The sequence below is a fragment of the Orycteropus afer genome, unplaced genomic scaffold (assembly GCF_000298275.1).
Source record: "Orycteropus afer afer isolate SDZICR_OR568_19922 unplaced genomic scaffold, OryAfe1.0 scaffold00751, whole genome shotgun sequence".
NCBI classification, from domain to species: domain Eukaryota; kingdom Metazoa; phylum Chordata; class Mammalia; order Tubulidentata; family Orycteropodidae; genus Orycteropus; species Orycteropus afer.
Window position 1 is genome coordinate 14,436 of NW_006922338.1, and position 13,568 is coordinate 28,003.

At 55.4% G+C, this 13,568-nt stretch overlaps 1 protein-coding gene across 1 annotated transcript; it reads right to left on the reverse strand.

The window, feature by feature from the left end:
- Positions 1-3,982: 3,982 nt before the first annotated feature.
- On the reverse strand, positions 3,983-11,955 carry LOC103211512 (interleukin-9 receptor). The gene is made up of 10 exons (XM_007957470.2): positions 11,928-11,955; positions 10,727-10,873; positions 8,990-9,103; positions 8,583-8,694; positions 8,313-8,491; positions 8,012-8,157; positions 7,292-7,490; positions 6,668-6,773; positions 5,491-5,575; positions 3,983-4,462 (listed from the first exon to the last, which is right to left on the reverse strand). The coding sequence occupies exons 1-10, from the start codon at positions 11,953-11,955 to the stop codon at positions 3,983-3,985; spliced, it is 1,596 nt and encodes a 531-aa protein (XP_007955661.2).
- Between the last annotated feature and the right edge of the window lie 1,613 nt (positions 11,956-13,568).

Below are 13,568 nucleotides of genomic sequence, written 5' to 3' on the forward strand. Positions count from 1 at the left end.
GAATAAAATATTAACTAAAATTATTATATAAAATAAAAATAAAAGTTAACTAATTAAATTTAAATATCCAATTAAATACCAAGTATAAAATTTAATAAAATAATTGATGAAATGATTTCTTTAAAATTGTTTTATTTTTATTGGTAACATTTATTTTCTTTTGTTTATTTATTACCTATTTGTTTTCCATTTTTATCTGTACTATGGGTATGAATCTTAAAAAAAAACCTGAGGTACTGCCGTATCTGAATTAGGTGAATTCAAACCTAAATTAAAACTTCATTTTGGATTTAACTCCGATTTTCATTTCTACTTTCCTAAAGAAACTGTTCAGCCTTTTTGTCAAAGTTTTACTGTTCAAATAAAAATTGCACAAATCAGGGTTTCTAACCTACATCGTTAGGAGCTCTGGTAGCACAGTGCCTAAGACACTTGACTGCTAACCAGAAGGCTGGCGGTTCAAACCCACCAGCCACTCCTGGGAAGGAAGATGGGGCAATCTACTTCCATAGTGATACTGCCTCGGAAACCCAAGGAGGGGTCGCTATGAGTAGGGTCCCACTCGACGGCACATAACAATAACAACCACCACCACCTACACTGTTACTCAGTGTGCATTGGGAAGGTTTCAGCTGTCCGGAAGGAGCCTCGATGATGAGGAATAGGACCCTAATGTTAAACTTGTAAGTAACTTTGTAGCTAAAATGGAGACATACAGATCTTAGTCAGAATTGACTCACTGTGTCCACTAGTCCTCTATAAAGCTGTAACTTTTATTACAAAGAACCTTATCAATTTGGTTTCATTTGTATTTGATTGATTAGTTGGTTGATTGACTTCATTGATTATTGATTAATGTATTGGTTAATTCATTACTTGGTTGCTCAAACCCAGCACTACCTTGAACGATATTCCACACGTTCTCTGGCTAATTTTCACAAGTAGATCACCAGGCCTCTTTTCCTCATCTATCTTTAGAATCTTAAAGTTCCATTCTAGAAGTCTGTAAGAGCAGCGCCCTCACTCTCCCATCAAATTGTCTTAGGTCTGTGGTTCGGCTATAACAGAAATACATAGATGGACGGCATTTATTTTCTCGCAATTCGCAGGGCAAGATTCCAAACCAGGTATCATTTGTGTTGACCTCTTGACAGGCCTCTGTCCTGGCTCCTGGTGCCCGCCAGCAGCCCTGGGCATCTTTGTCTGTGGACAATCCTCACAGGACATTTCTTCCCCCGGTGCACGTCTCTCGTTATAACTCAGAAGTGATTAGGCTTAGAACACACCCCACTGGTTTGACCTCATTAACATGACAAAAGAAAATTTCTGTTTACAAACAGGATAGAGCCCAGAGTTCAAGTGCCAGGACTTCAGTACATGTGTGTGGATGGAACTGACTCAACCCGTAACACTGACTGTTGGGAAGGTGGAAAAGCAGTCTATTACACAGTCCTCCCACTCCCACCGGACCTCCTTGGCCTGGAACATTCCCCGACAATGGACGCTGAAACTGAGCCTTCCTCCATCCCGCTTTCTTCTTTCTCGTTGGGAAAATATCCTCACTGTTCTGGGTACACCGTGAACTTTCCTTGTTCTGCCTCCTGCTAAGTGTGTGCTTTGTATGGGACCTCTGATGGCATAATGCCTAAGGCATTTGACTGATAACCAGAAGGTTGGCGGTTCAAACCCATCAGCTGCTCCATGGAAGGAAGACTGGACAATCTACTTCTGTAAAAATTTACTGCCTCAAAAACCCAAACGGGGTCACCTATGAGTTGGAATCAACTCGATGACAGTGAGTTTGTTTTTTTGTTTTTATTTTTTTTACCAACTCCATTTCTGTATCTGTTCCTAGAGGGCAGAGAACAAGTCCTTCAACTACCACATGGAAGAGGGGTGCATGCAGTCCAACCGGCCCTGTTCATCTCAGGGAGCTGGCCATGAGAGACTGACACTCACTATTGAAGTTGACCATACTCTGTCTCACATGAGTAAAGCATTGTTCCATCCAAGGCTTGAATGTAAGCAGTGTCTTTCTTGGCAACCTTAGACCTTGGCTCAACAGCTTGGTGCAGTGAGCAAGCCTGACACTAACTCTAACACTGACCCTAACCCAAATTCACATTGAACCCAACTCTTTATCCTATAAAACCTAAAGCTGAACCCAAACCCTCTCGTGAACCCAAATCTTAACTCAAACTCTGAATCCCAACTCTAAGCTGAATCAGAAACCTATTCCTGTTCCAAAGCCCATTCAACATGAACCCTAAATCCTAAGATACAACCATAAAGCTAACCAGAACCCACATCTGAGACCTGATGAATGGGTTAACAAACTGGACCATCCACACAGTGGAATGTTATTCAGCCAAAAAGAGAGATGACATGGATGAACCTAGAAACATGGTGCTGACGGAAAGCTGGACACCAGAGAGCGCATTCTGTACAACTAACTCCATTTATATAAAATGTTCAGAACAGACACCAGAGCTCCCAGACACAGCCATAGAGACACACAGCAGACTAGTGGTGGCCAGTGGCTGGGGATGGGGAGAAATGAGGGGCACAGGGTTTCCTTTGGGTAAATCAAATGTTTTAGGTGTCGAGAGCTGGAGGTTGCACAACACTGTGAATGTAATAAACACCAATGAATTGTACACTTCAAACAGTTAAAGTTATGCTATGTGATTTTACCTTAGTTTAAAGAAGAACCTGGCTCCATCACAGCCTCGACAGGTGAGCCCTCTTCCTCCAGCCTCGTAGCCAAGGCTCTCCACTATTGACAAGTGGACACCCAGCCACCCCCTTCGTGCCTCAGCCACCTGCTGTTTCATCCCCTGGTCCCAAGCCCCACCTCTCAGGGGACTCACGGCACTTACAAGGGCCCTGGAGCCAGCTCTCTATAACCCTGTCATAGCCCTGGCTCGGTCAGGGTGTTCTAGTGTTTCTGGAGCGCCACCTTGCTCAGATGACCCTCACAGCAACCCTGTAAAGTACCATCACCCCTGAACAGTGGAGGGTGAGGCTAAAGGTACCCAAGCCCAGCCCCCACACACAGCCTCCAAGTGAGGGTCCAGGGTCCAGGCGGCCCTGTTCCTGGGGGCACTCAGAGGGAGCTTATGGTCAGCTAAGTTCCCACCACAGGAGAGATGTGTCTGATCTGCAGGTGGCCACAGAGGTGTGTTTTCATAAAGGCACCAGCCCAGGGCTCCCCCATGGGCTACAGGAAGTAGAGTAACAGTAGGACTTTGAGATCTGGTTAGAGGAGAGGAAGCTAGTATCCCGCCCATACCCCTCCCTGCCTCTGCATGCTGACTATACATTCTGGGGGCCTGCCCCACCCCCACTAAAGCTGAAGGCTCCACAGGCACACAGCAGCACTGACCCCCAGGAAGAAAGGGCCTTAGTGTCCTGGGCTGCAAGTGCTCCTGCCTGCTGGGCCACAGGGCCCTGGGAGAGCTAGGGGGAGGCGGGCCTTGGTCCCCTTTACCTTTGAACCTTCAGCTCCCCAGCCCCAGCAACTCCCTGGGAGGAGGGCCAGCCATCAGCCCCCAGCCCCTCCGAGCCATCCCCGCCACAGCAGCACTCCTCTGTGGCCAGATGGGGCCACACGCCTCGCTCGAACACCTTCTTCTCTGGCCATCACCCTCCACTTGCTGCTGGGCCTGGACGCTCTGGCCACAGCTCTCGGCCTCGTGGGGCAGCCACCGTGTCCTTTAATCTCAGGAAGGCATCACTTGCTCAGGCCACCTCACTTGTGGTCATGCTGACCCTTCAAGGGGTGGGGGCAGGACAGTTTAGGAGACCAGCTGGGTGAGCACAGACGAAATGGAGGGCACGCCTGGCGTTTGCAAGTGCTGCACAGGCCCCTCCTCGTGGGTGTCAGTGGAGGAGGGTAAGGGCCACCTCCGTCCAGACACGTGTCCGGGTGTCCCTGGAGTGAAGCCAAGCCCCGTCTGCCAAGGGTGCTCACGCAGCCCCTTCACTGGAGTCCTGGCTCTGATTGTGACCAACTCCCACACAGGAGCTCATGCTGGGGGTCCAGGTATGTCTGGTTCCAAGAAAAGCCACAGGCTAAGACAGGGCTGGGCAAAGGGCTTTGCGTGTATCCTGGGGTGGCTGACGGGTGGCAACCCCTGTAGTAGCCCAGGGCACAGTAGCTGTTGTTGCCACCCTCTGAGTCTGGGAGGCCTGGCCTGGTGGGGGACACGGAGGCCCAGTCCTCTTGTGGTAGGTAGGCAGGAGGCTGTCCTACCCCATCCAGACCCTCTGCTGGCAACAAGCCCTCTGAGCCCAGGGCAGGTGGGCCCTCCTCCTCTGAGCAGGAAGGCTGCCAGGGCCTCGCGGGGCTGTAGGTGAGCAGCGCCACAGCCTCTCGGCAGCTGGGCCATGGGCCTCCTGGTTGGGCACTAACACCCTCTTGGCCCAGCTGCAGACCCACTCGTTGGGCCCCTGTCCAGGTCTGGAATAGAGCACAGTGAAAGGAGGTTAGTCTGTGTGCTCAGCCAGAGACTCACCCTGGGATGGACCAGTGGCTCTTCCTCCAGAGAGCCCTCCTGGCCTACCCTGAGGCTGAGCAGTACCCCCTAGTTGTCAGCTGAGCCTCTGCCCAGAATTCAGCCCCTCACAGCTGGACATGATGGACATGATGCTCCCAGCGCCATGAACCAAGATGCAGAGGGTGAGAGGTGCAGAGATCAGGTGATCCTCGACCTTTCAGCAGCCAGAGGTTGGGCACCCCCACCTGACCCACCTATATGCCCCTGTACACACACATGTGCACATCCACACCTACACATCCCATGCACACACACACCCCACGCACACCCACACATACCTGCACACCCAGGTGCAATACACACACACATACACAGCTACATGCCCACGTACACACCCACCTACACACCCACATACACAGCCATCTACACATCCACCTAGACACTCACATCAATGCCCACACAAAGGATAGGAACCACCTGTGGGGAGCTGTCTTCGCCCCCACAGAACCCCATTCCTAGCATTCCCTGGACAGTGATCCTGGAGCCAGACCCCAGGGTGTCTGGTGCACTTCCATGTGTCCCAACAGGACGCCTCGAGGGTTCGGATCCAGACAGGCAGTGGCGCCTCCTGCACCCGGGGGCCAGAGGGCCCACCACAAACATCCCAGGCCCCCGACACCTTCCTCATGGCTGCAGGACACAGACATCTCAAGAAGGAGGATGGAGGCCCACCCAGGAGGACACAGCCCCAAACGGGCCCCACTTTAAACTGACCACTACTCTGAGGGGCTGCTTTGCACCAGAAAGGGGACCACAGGATGGGATTAGAGACACAAGAACAGAATGAAATAGGCAATACAGAAAGCTAATTCTTTGCACATTCCAGACACTACGTAAATTTCAGCCTAGTAGATAAAAAACTCCAAGCACCAACCAAAGCCTGGAGCCCCCATCCTGGGCCTCTGGACCTAAGGGCCAGCTGTGCACGCACCTGGAAATTCCCATGGTGCTCTGTGTAGAGTGGCTGGAAGAAGGCAGCTGGAGAGGGCACGTGCTGGCGGAACACCCTCTTCACCCTGCGCTGGGAGATGACAGTCAGCCCTCGGAGCTGGGGCTGCTTGGGGCACCTCCTCCAGAGGCAAGCAGCCCTGCAGGACTCTCACCCCTGCTGCTGTCCCTGCCACTGCCACACTCTGTCCTCTTACTGGCCACAGTGGAGTCACTTATTAACAACCCCACAGATCTGGTTTACACCGGGCCTTTACAGTGAGGTTGTGACAGTACCTTGGGCAGGAATAACCACTTCGGCCTCTACTGCAGAGGGCTCCCAGCTCCCTGCCCTACCTGACAGGGGCTCCCTACTCAACACATCCAAATCCAGCTGGGATCACTGCTCCCCCCAGCCCCTTTAGTTCCCTACTCACCAACCCTCTCTTCCCACTCCATTTTCCTTGCCAGTTCAAGCCAAATCATGTCCCCCTGGCCACCAACACTGGACTCCATGCAGGCCCCCTCATTCCTGTTTCTCAACCATCCCTTTCAGAAGCATAAACCATTCTGATCACAAACTGTCTGACCAATCCTCTTCCAGAACCTTCTTTGCTCCGAGGAAAGCCCTCACCCTGTAGCCTACCTGCCTCTGCTGTCTGGCAAGGCCCCGCAGCCCTCTCCCCACCCTTCTGCTCTCTCACCCAGCTGTATGGCCCCTTCTCACCCCCAAGTGCCAGGCCCGCTTCCCCACCTGGTACTTCTGACCCATCCAGTGCCCTATGGGAGCATCTCCCTGCCCAACCCCCAGCTCCCATAACCTAATACCAGAGGAGGCCCTGTATCTTGCTCCCTGTGGCCCCAGGCCCTGAGAAGAGGATGTGACACACAGCAAGTGTCCAGAAATGCTTTCACAGAACAGGGGAACAAGTGAGCGAATTGCCAAGTAGAGGCAAGGGACCAGGCAGCTTGGTTGGGGCCTCTGAGTACCTCCCACAGACCCATGAGGGGCCCCTACTCGGCGGCCCTGACTGCAGACACCTCCTCCTCTGGGAACTTGGGAGCCCCACCTGGCTCAGCCTCATCAAAGACCAGAGAGCGGACAGGGGCCGGGAAAAGTGTCCAGGGAGCTGGGAGTTTCGCACTCAGTACCCTCACCCACCACACTCCTCCCTACACACCTGGGCGACAGCTTGAACAGGAGGTAGGTCAGGCTGCTCAGCAGCAGAAAGATGGACACGGCAAGGAGAGTGCTGTCTGGCCGCCCCCAGGGTGGGGCCGAGGAGCCTGCGAGCAGTAGGGCCAGGGCTGTGGGCAGCCGCAGTGCTGGGAGGTTCCCTCCCAGTGCTCTGGCCAAGGGGACAGGGTTCAGGCAGCCTGCGAGGGTTAGTTCCTGCCTGTTTCCCACCTGCAACCCCACTGTCAGGGTCAGAGCCTTCCGGGACCTTCTATGTGCAGGGATTGGCCCAGCCACCCCTAAGGGGAAAGTCTTCTCTAGCTTCCTCGGAAGGAAGGTTGGGCAATCCTACTTCCGTAGTGATACTGCCTCGGAAACCCAAGGAGGGGTCGCTATGAGTCGGGTTTGACTCCACGGCACATAACAACGACAACAAGCTTCCAGAGACAAGAATGCAGCCCATCCCCCCAGCCACACCCACTCCTCATAGTAGCTACTGGGTCCCAGGAGTCCCTGTGGCTTGTGGTGGAGGTGGTCATGATGGATAACAGGGGTGGGGGTGGGGGGGTGGCTGCCTCAGGGAGGGGGCTCTGGTGTGGCAGGGGGCAGAGGGGGCTGGCTGCCCTACCTGGTCTCTGGGGAGCAGAGAAGCGCACAGGTGGGCCCCACTCACTCCACGGGCCCTCGTAGCGCTCCTCCTCAGCCGTACTGCCCTCCTGTGCCATGTGCACTCGCAGCCGGGCCTCATAGGTGCAGCCAGGGTCCATCTCCGTAGCTTCCAGGGTGAGCCGGCTCACCCCAACAATGTGGTCCTTGTGCTGGGCCCGCTGAGAGATCAGGACAGGTAGTAGGTGCTGAGGGGACTAAGGGGCCAGGGGGACTGCAGATGACTAGCCGGGGTCACATCAAGGATGTACAGACACGTACATACATGCGCACACAGGCACAAAGCCGCACCAGTGTGCACACGCACACACAGGCACGTGTACAGAGACACCCCAAGTGTACACACATGTATACAAAGACAGCCATGTGCACATGCACACATGCATGTGTGCATACAGTCACACACACATGCACACACAGATGCACAAAGCCGCACCAGTGTGCACATGCACACACAGACACGTGTACAGAGACACACCAAGTATACACACACGTGCACAAACACAGCCATGTGCACATGCACACATGCACGTGTGTATATGGTCACACACACATGCACACACGGACGCACACACTCCTGGCTCTGGTCCCCTCTCGCCCTCATGGCCACATCCCCTCATCTCCACACTGACACCCCCCAATATGGGTGGGCTGCCGCCCAGGGTGCGTGGCTCTGCATTACCTCCCAGGCCTCCTCCTGCCTCTTGAAGGCCAGTTCATAGGCAAGGAGGCCGGCCAGGGGCTCCAGGGCGGGATCGATGCTCCAGGTCAGAATGCAGGAGTCAGAGCTGACGTTGCTCCGCAAGCCAGAGGGGGGGTCCAGTTTGACTGCAGCAGAGGGAGGTGCGTGAGGCTGCAGCCCCAGGACCTCTTCCGAGGTCTGGTCCTCAGCCTCACCTGGCAGGACAGTGGTGCCTACTGGGCCATGGGGGTCATGGGCTGCAGGGTCTACCCCAGCCCAGCCTCCAGGGCACCTCACTCACCATGTTTCCGGGGCAGATACTGCGCGTTCACCAGGCTGATCTGCTCCTGCCCAGCCACGTGGTGGTGCAGCGTGATGGTGAAGCTGTCCGTGGGCATCAGCACCTCCTCCAGAGGCAGCTCCACAGAGCACGTGCTGGCCTGGAAGACACACCTGTGTTTGCTGCCTGGAGCGTGGTCACTGGGAAGGAAGGACGGCCGTCAGCATCACAGTCATAGGGATCCCACCTTCATCTCTGCCCCCACCAGGTGTGCCTGCCCTGCCCTCTCACCTGGTGAGGAGGAGCCAGGGCTCGGTGCCCTGACTGAGTGCGGGAGCTGCCCAGTGGCACTCGATCCTAAGGATGTTGTTGTTGAGGCAGGTGATGCTTCCAAGCCCGGACCCTGGGACAGTGACCAACAGTCCATGCCAGGGCTGGTGGCAACTGACACCCGGAAAGGCCACCCCCAGGGAACGACCCTGGGAGAATTCACTGAGAGGAGGGCTGAAGGACAGTGGGCTCTGGCCTCTCATACTGGGTATGCCAGCCCCTGGGAAGGCCTTTGAGGGGGACAAGGTGGTGGGACTGGGTCCAGGCCAACCCCTGGGAGGCAGGCCACACAGAGGAGGTGCAGAATGCAGCCTCACACAGTCTTTACAGAGGACAGCCCCCCACCCACCCGAGCACCTGGCCCTCACCTCCTCCTCCCGCTGGGAGAGAGGTTCCCCAGCAGACACAGGTGCAGACGCAGGTGCAGACTAGGAACCAGGTGCCCACTTCCTGCATCAGGGCCTTGCCCTCCAAGGTCCAGCCTGCAAGAGATCCTACCCACAAGGCGCTCCCATGAAGGATGCAACCCAAGACGTCCTGCCTGTGAATTACCCCTCATCAAGGATAAGCACCTGTGAGGGTGCTCCCGTCTGAGGTTGCCACTGTGAGGTGCTCTCCATTAAAGGGGCTCCCTCTAAGGGCCTCTCCACGAGAACGCTCCCCGTGAACTGCCACCCTGACCATGTTCTCCCGTAAGATGCTCCCCTCGGACACTATAAGCCTCCAACAGGGTGCTCGGAGAGATCACCACCTCCACCCTCACTGTGTCCAGTGGGGACTGCCATTCCCATTTCATCCACAGGGAACTGAAGCTCAGAACAGTCACTTGACAAGCCCAGACTCATGGCCCCAACACTCAAGCCCCAAAATCCTGGGTAGGTGTGGGCTCAGGACCAGCCACAGGTCCGTGTCTGCCAAGGAGGCTCCTGTCTGGGCCCAGGTTCCACCCTGCAGGGGGGGCATGATAGGGGCCAGTCACTGCCAGCAACGGCCCTGAGCACAATTCACCGAGCTGGTGCCACACCCAGAGTTGGCTGCATCACACGTGTCTTCGCAGACCCAAGTAGAGCCCCGTGGGGGAGACCAGCCGAGGCCGCACAACCCAGGTAGGTCCAGCCAACCTCTCCACACCCCTCCCTTCTGTTTCCCTCTGGTAAAGGCCAGTCTGCGCTTGCTCCCAGGAAAGGGGAGGTGACATAGCAAGGGCTTCATGCAACAAACTGCCGTTGCTAAACTCTCCTCGGCTTGCCCTGCCCAGCGGTGGCCTGTGAGGGAGAGCCCCGAGGCGAAACCCTGGGTGTCAGGAAGTGCATGGGTGCTGGGAGGCTGTCAACACCCTATCACCCCATTTGCAGGTCCAGATGGAGCACTGATAACCCAAAGGCAGGAAGGCAGGCAGCCGGGTTATGCAAGTCTGATGCATGATAAGGAGGCAAAAAGTAGCGGTGTGCCCACAGACCACCACTGCACGCAGCTCTCAGGAAGCCCGCCCCGAGCTTGCACCCTGCCGGCCCCACGCCCCTCACAGCGTCTGTCTGCCCTAAAGGAGCCCCACACCCTCATGAAGGCCACGCCCCCACGAAGGCCACGCCCCCTCGTGAGGGCCACGCCCCATGGAGTCCAGGCCCCCTCACAAAGGCCACACCCTTAAGGACCCCACTGCCCCCCACAGAGTCCCACACCTTCAAGGAGGCCACGCCCCTTCATGGAGCCCCACACCCTCACAGATCCCACGACCCCCCACGGACCCTACGCCCCTTCATGGAATCCACACACCTTCAGAGATTCCACACCCCCTCATGGAGCCCCCTTCACAAGCCCTCCTTCACCTGGCGGGCATCCCTCATGGAGCCCCACACTCTCACAAAGCCCCACATTCTACATCAGTCCAACCTCCTAACACACACATCCTGGTAGCCTGTCCATGTGCTCACAGGACAGACTCCCATTAAGACAGGAGCAGGAAGACCTCATCCGTCCCTACAGCCATGGGAGGCTCACCCATTCCCTCTCATAGCTGTCTGCTGTCACCCCCGCCAGCTCTCAGGTGCACAGGGCAGACCTGGGTGAGAAGAGGGTATTGAGTACCTGGAGCACAGCGGCACCTCCCACTGAGAGTGCTCCGGGCCCCACATACAGGGACTCCACAAGCTTGTCCACGAACAGGGCACCTCCAAGCTCCGGCTCCGTGCGGACCCCAGCAGGAGGGCAGGAACCTCCTCGGGGCACCTGGGAGTCTCTGTGCACCCTTCCTACAGACTAGGAGACAGAGGCCAGGCAGGGGCGATGATGTGTCAGGCAACTGTCCCCTCTGTTCCTGGCTCCCACACAAGCCTGTGCGCCATCACAGAACCGTGCCCTTCCCCTGGGAGACACTACGACGCTGGATGAAAGAAGCACAGCTCTGGGCTGAAGCCCCAGGCAGACCCCAGCGTCCCTCCTCCTGGGGCTCCTCAGGCACCAGGAGGGGACATGTCCAAGGCAGAGCCCCCCCCCCCATCCTTGGCCACGGACACCCTCAGCAATGAGTGCCCCAGTCCAGGAAAAGTGATCAGATGAGGCAGGGAACACCGACCACGGCTTGGACAACTCAGATCACGCGATGACTGTGGGCAGGAGAGGAGGCGGTGTCTGCCTCACACTGAGGTCCCTTCCAGGTTATCTCCTCTGCGGCCCTGCTCCCCTCACAGCCACATGGGCCCTTTCTTGGAGACTGTCTCCCCCACAACCTCAGGGTTGGGGTCTGGCCTACAGGCCACCAGGACAGCCTCCCGGGGAAGAGTCTTAGACAGGCACTGCTGACCCTGTCTCACACGCAACTCTGCCCACTTACAGGCCCTTTACACAGGGTGTGCCTGAGGGGTGCACTCATGGAGGAAAAGCCAGGCTGGAGCTGGAAAGGGGCAGGGCTAGACAACTCTGCAGAGACCTCAGGCACTGGGCAGAGACCAAGGGTCCAAGGGCACAGGCAGCCTGGCGAGGAGGTTCTCCAAGGTCAACCCGTCAGCCCCAGGAACCTGAGTGGTGGGATCCAGCCCCAGGCCTTCCTGTGCTGGCCCCAGGTGGCGCCCACTCCCACACCTCTTCATCATCACAACATCCACGCGCCCTAAAGCCCTCCAAGGCTGAAAATCGGGGCTTCGTCTGTGGACAGGGAATGCCCACCTGTCCTTGTCTCAAGATCACCTCAGCCACCAAGAATGCAGTTTCTTCCATAATCAGAAACTGACAAACTCAGTGCCCCCATCCCGTCCAGAGCACGTGCTCAGACCAGCCCTCTTTCCCTGAGTCTCCTGGCACACTCACCTCCCCGGAGGTGCCTGCCCTGCGCCATTGTGCCTCCAGAGCCGCGACGTCCCGGTGAGCAGCCAACCCCTCGGTGACCGATGAGCAGTGATGACGCGAGCTTGCTCAGAGGCGGACACAACGCCCACATGGAAACCACGAACCACCACGAGCCGCCACCACACAACCATCCCAGGGAGCTGAGGCCAGACCGGCTGCAGGGTGCAGGCAGCAGCAGCGAGGTGGCCCAGCAGGTGCGGCACGCCGCCTCATCCTAGGGGCAGACCCCTTCCCAGCCAAGACTGCCGGGCAGGGTGAGGCTTAAACGCAAAAGTAACACAAGTCACCTACAGACCACGGAACACAGGAGACCCACACGGGGTCTTCGTTCATCTGGACCAGAGGCAGCCCTGCCCTCAACCTTTCTACCTGCCATTAGCAGCTACACACCATACCTGATCACCCCCTGCTGACGGCCATTCAGAGTGTCTGTACTGTTTGCTATTTTGAATGAAGGGAATGAGCAATCCAGGGCATGACTCTTTTCCTCACCAGAATGAGTACTTCCATACAGAAAGCGCTTAGAGGTGGATTGGTTTGCTCTAAGGGTTAGCGGGTTTAAAGCCTATTTAAAACATCGATCTATACTGCAAAGCCACCCTCCAAAGATGTCCTGCTGCTGACCCCACCCAGTGTCCTGTCTGCAACCAACAGAACACATTATCAGCCTTTTCAATCTGCCAATCTGGTAGGCGAAGATAGTTCAATGTCGTTTTAATTTGTACTTCCTTGATTATTAGTGAAGATAAGCACTTTTCCAGATATTCATTGGCCTATGTTCTTTGTAATACCAAATAAGGTCACGTTTCAGTATGCATTTGTGTGGGAGCATATATGTGTGTATGCAAGTGTGTATGTGCATATGTGGGTATACATGCATGATGTGTGTGTATATATGGCTGTGGGGTGAGCACATGTGTGGGTGTGCACGTGTGTATGTTTGCATGAGTATGTGTGTGCATGTCTTTGTGTCTGTGTGTGCATGTATTGTGCATCCCAGCATCTTGGGAAGGTTTAAATACCACAGATGTGCAGCTCTCTAGAATCTGAGAATGCCAGGGCCCATGGAGAGAGCAGAATTAAAGGTTCAAGCTCATGAAACACCTTTGCAATGACCAGGGACACATCACATTTTCCTAATCTTCACGTTTGAACCAGCTTTTAGCTATCACAAGAATATACTTCCAGCAAGATGCAGAATAGGCAGACAAGCTACAAAGATCCTCTGCAACAAAGACATTTGAAAACAATACAGACTACGATCCTTTGAAAGGAAGCTTTGAAAGGAAGGATAAAGTGGATTAAATACCAACTAGTGGAAGAACCTGAATGAAAACAGTGAATAAGGAGACAAACAGAGCTGTGGACTGCTGGCTATCCTGAAGGCACAACCATTTTGAACATTTGCAAGCAGTGTCCCCATCCAGCAGCAACCTAAGAATTGGCTCTGCTCACCAAGGACTTCAAGGACTGCACTGTTGCTGGTGTTGTTATGTGCCGTCGAGTCGGACCCGACTCCTAGCGACCCCTCCTTGGGTTTCCAAGGCAGTATCACTATGGAAGTAGATTGCCCAACCTTCCTTCCGAGGAGTGGCTGGTGGG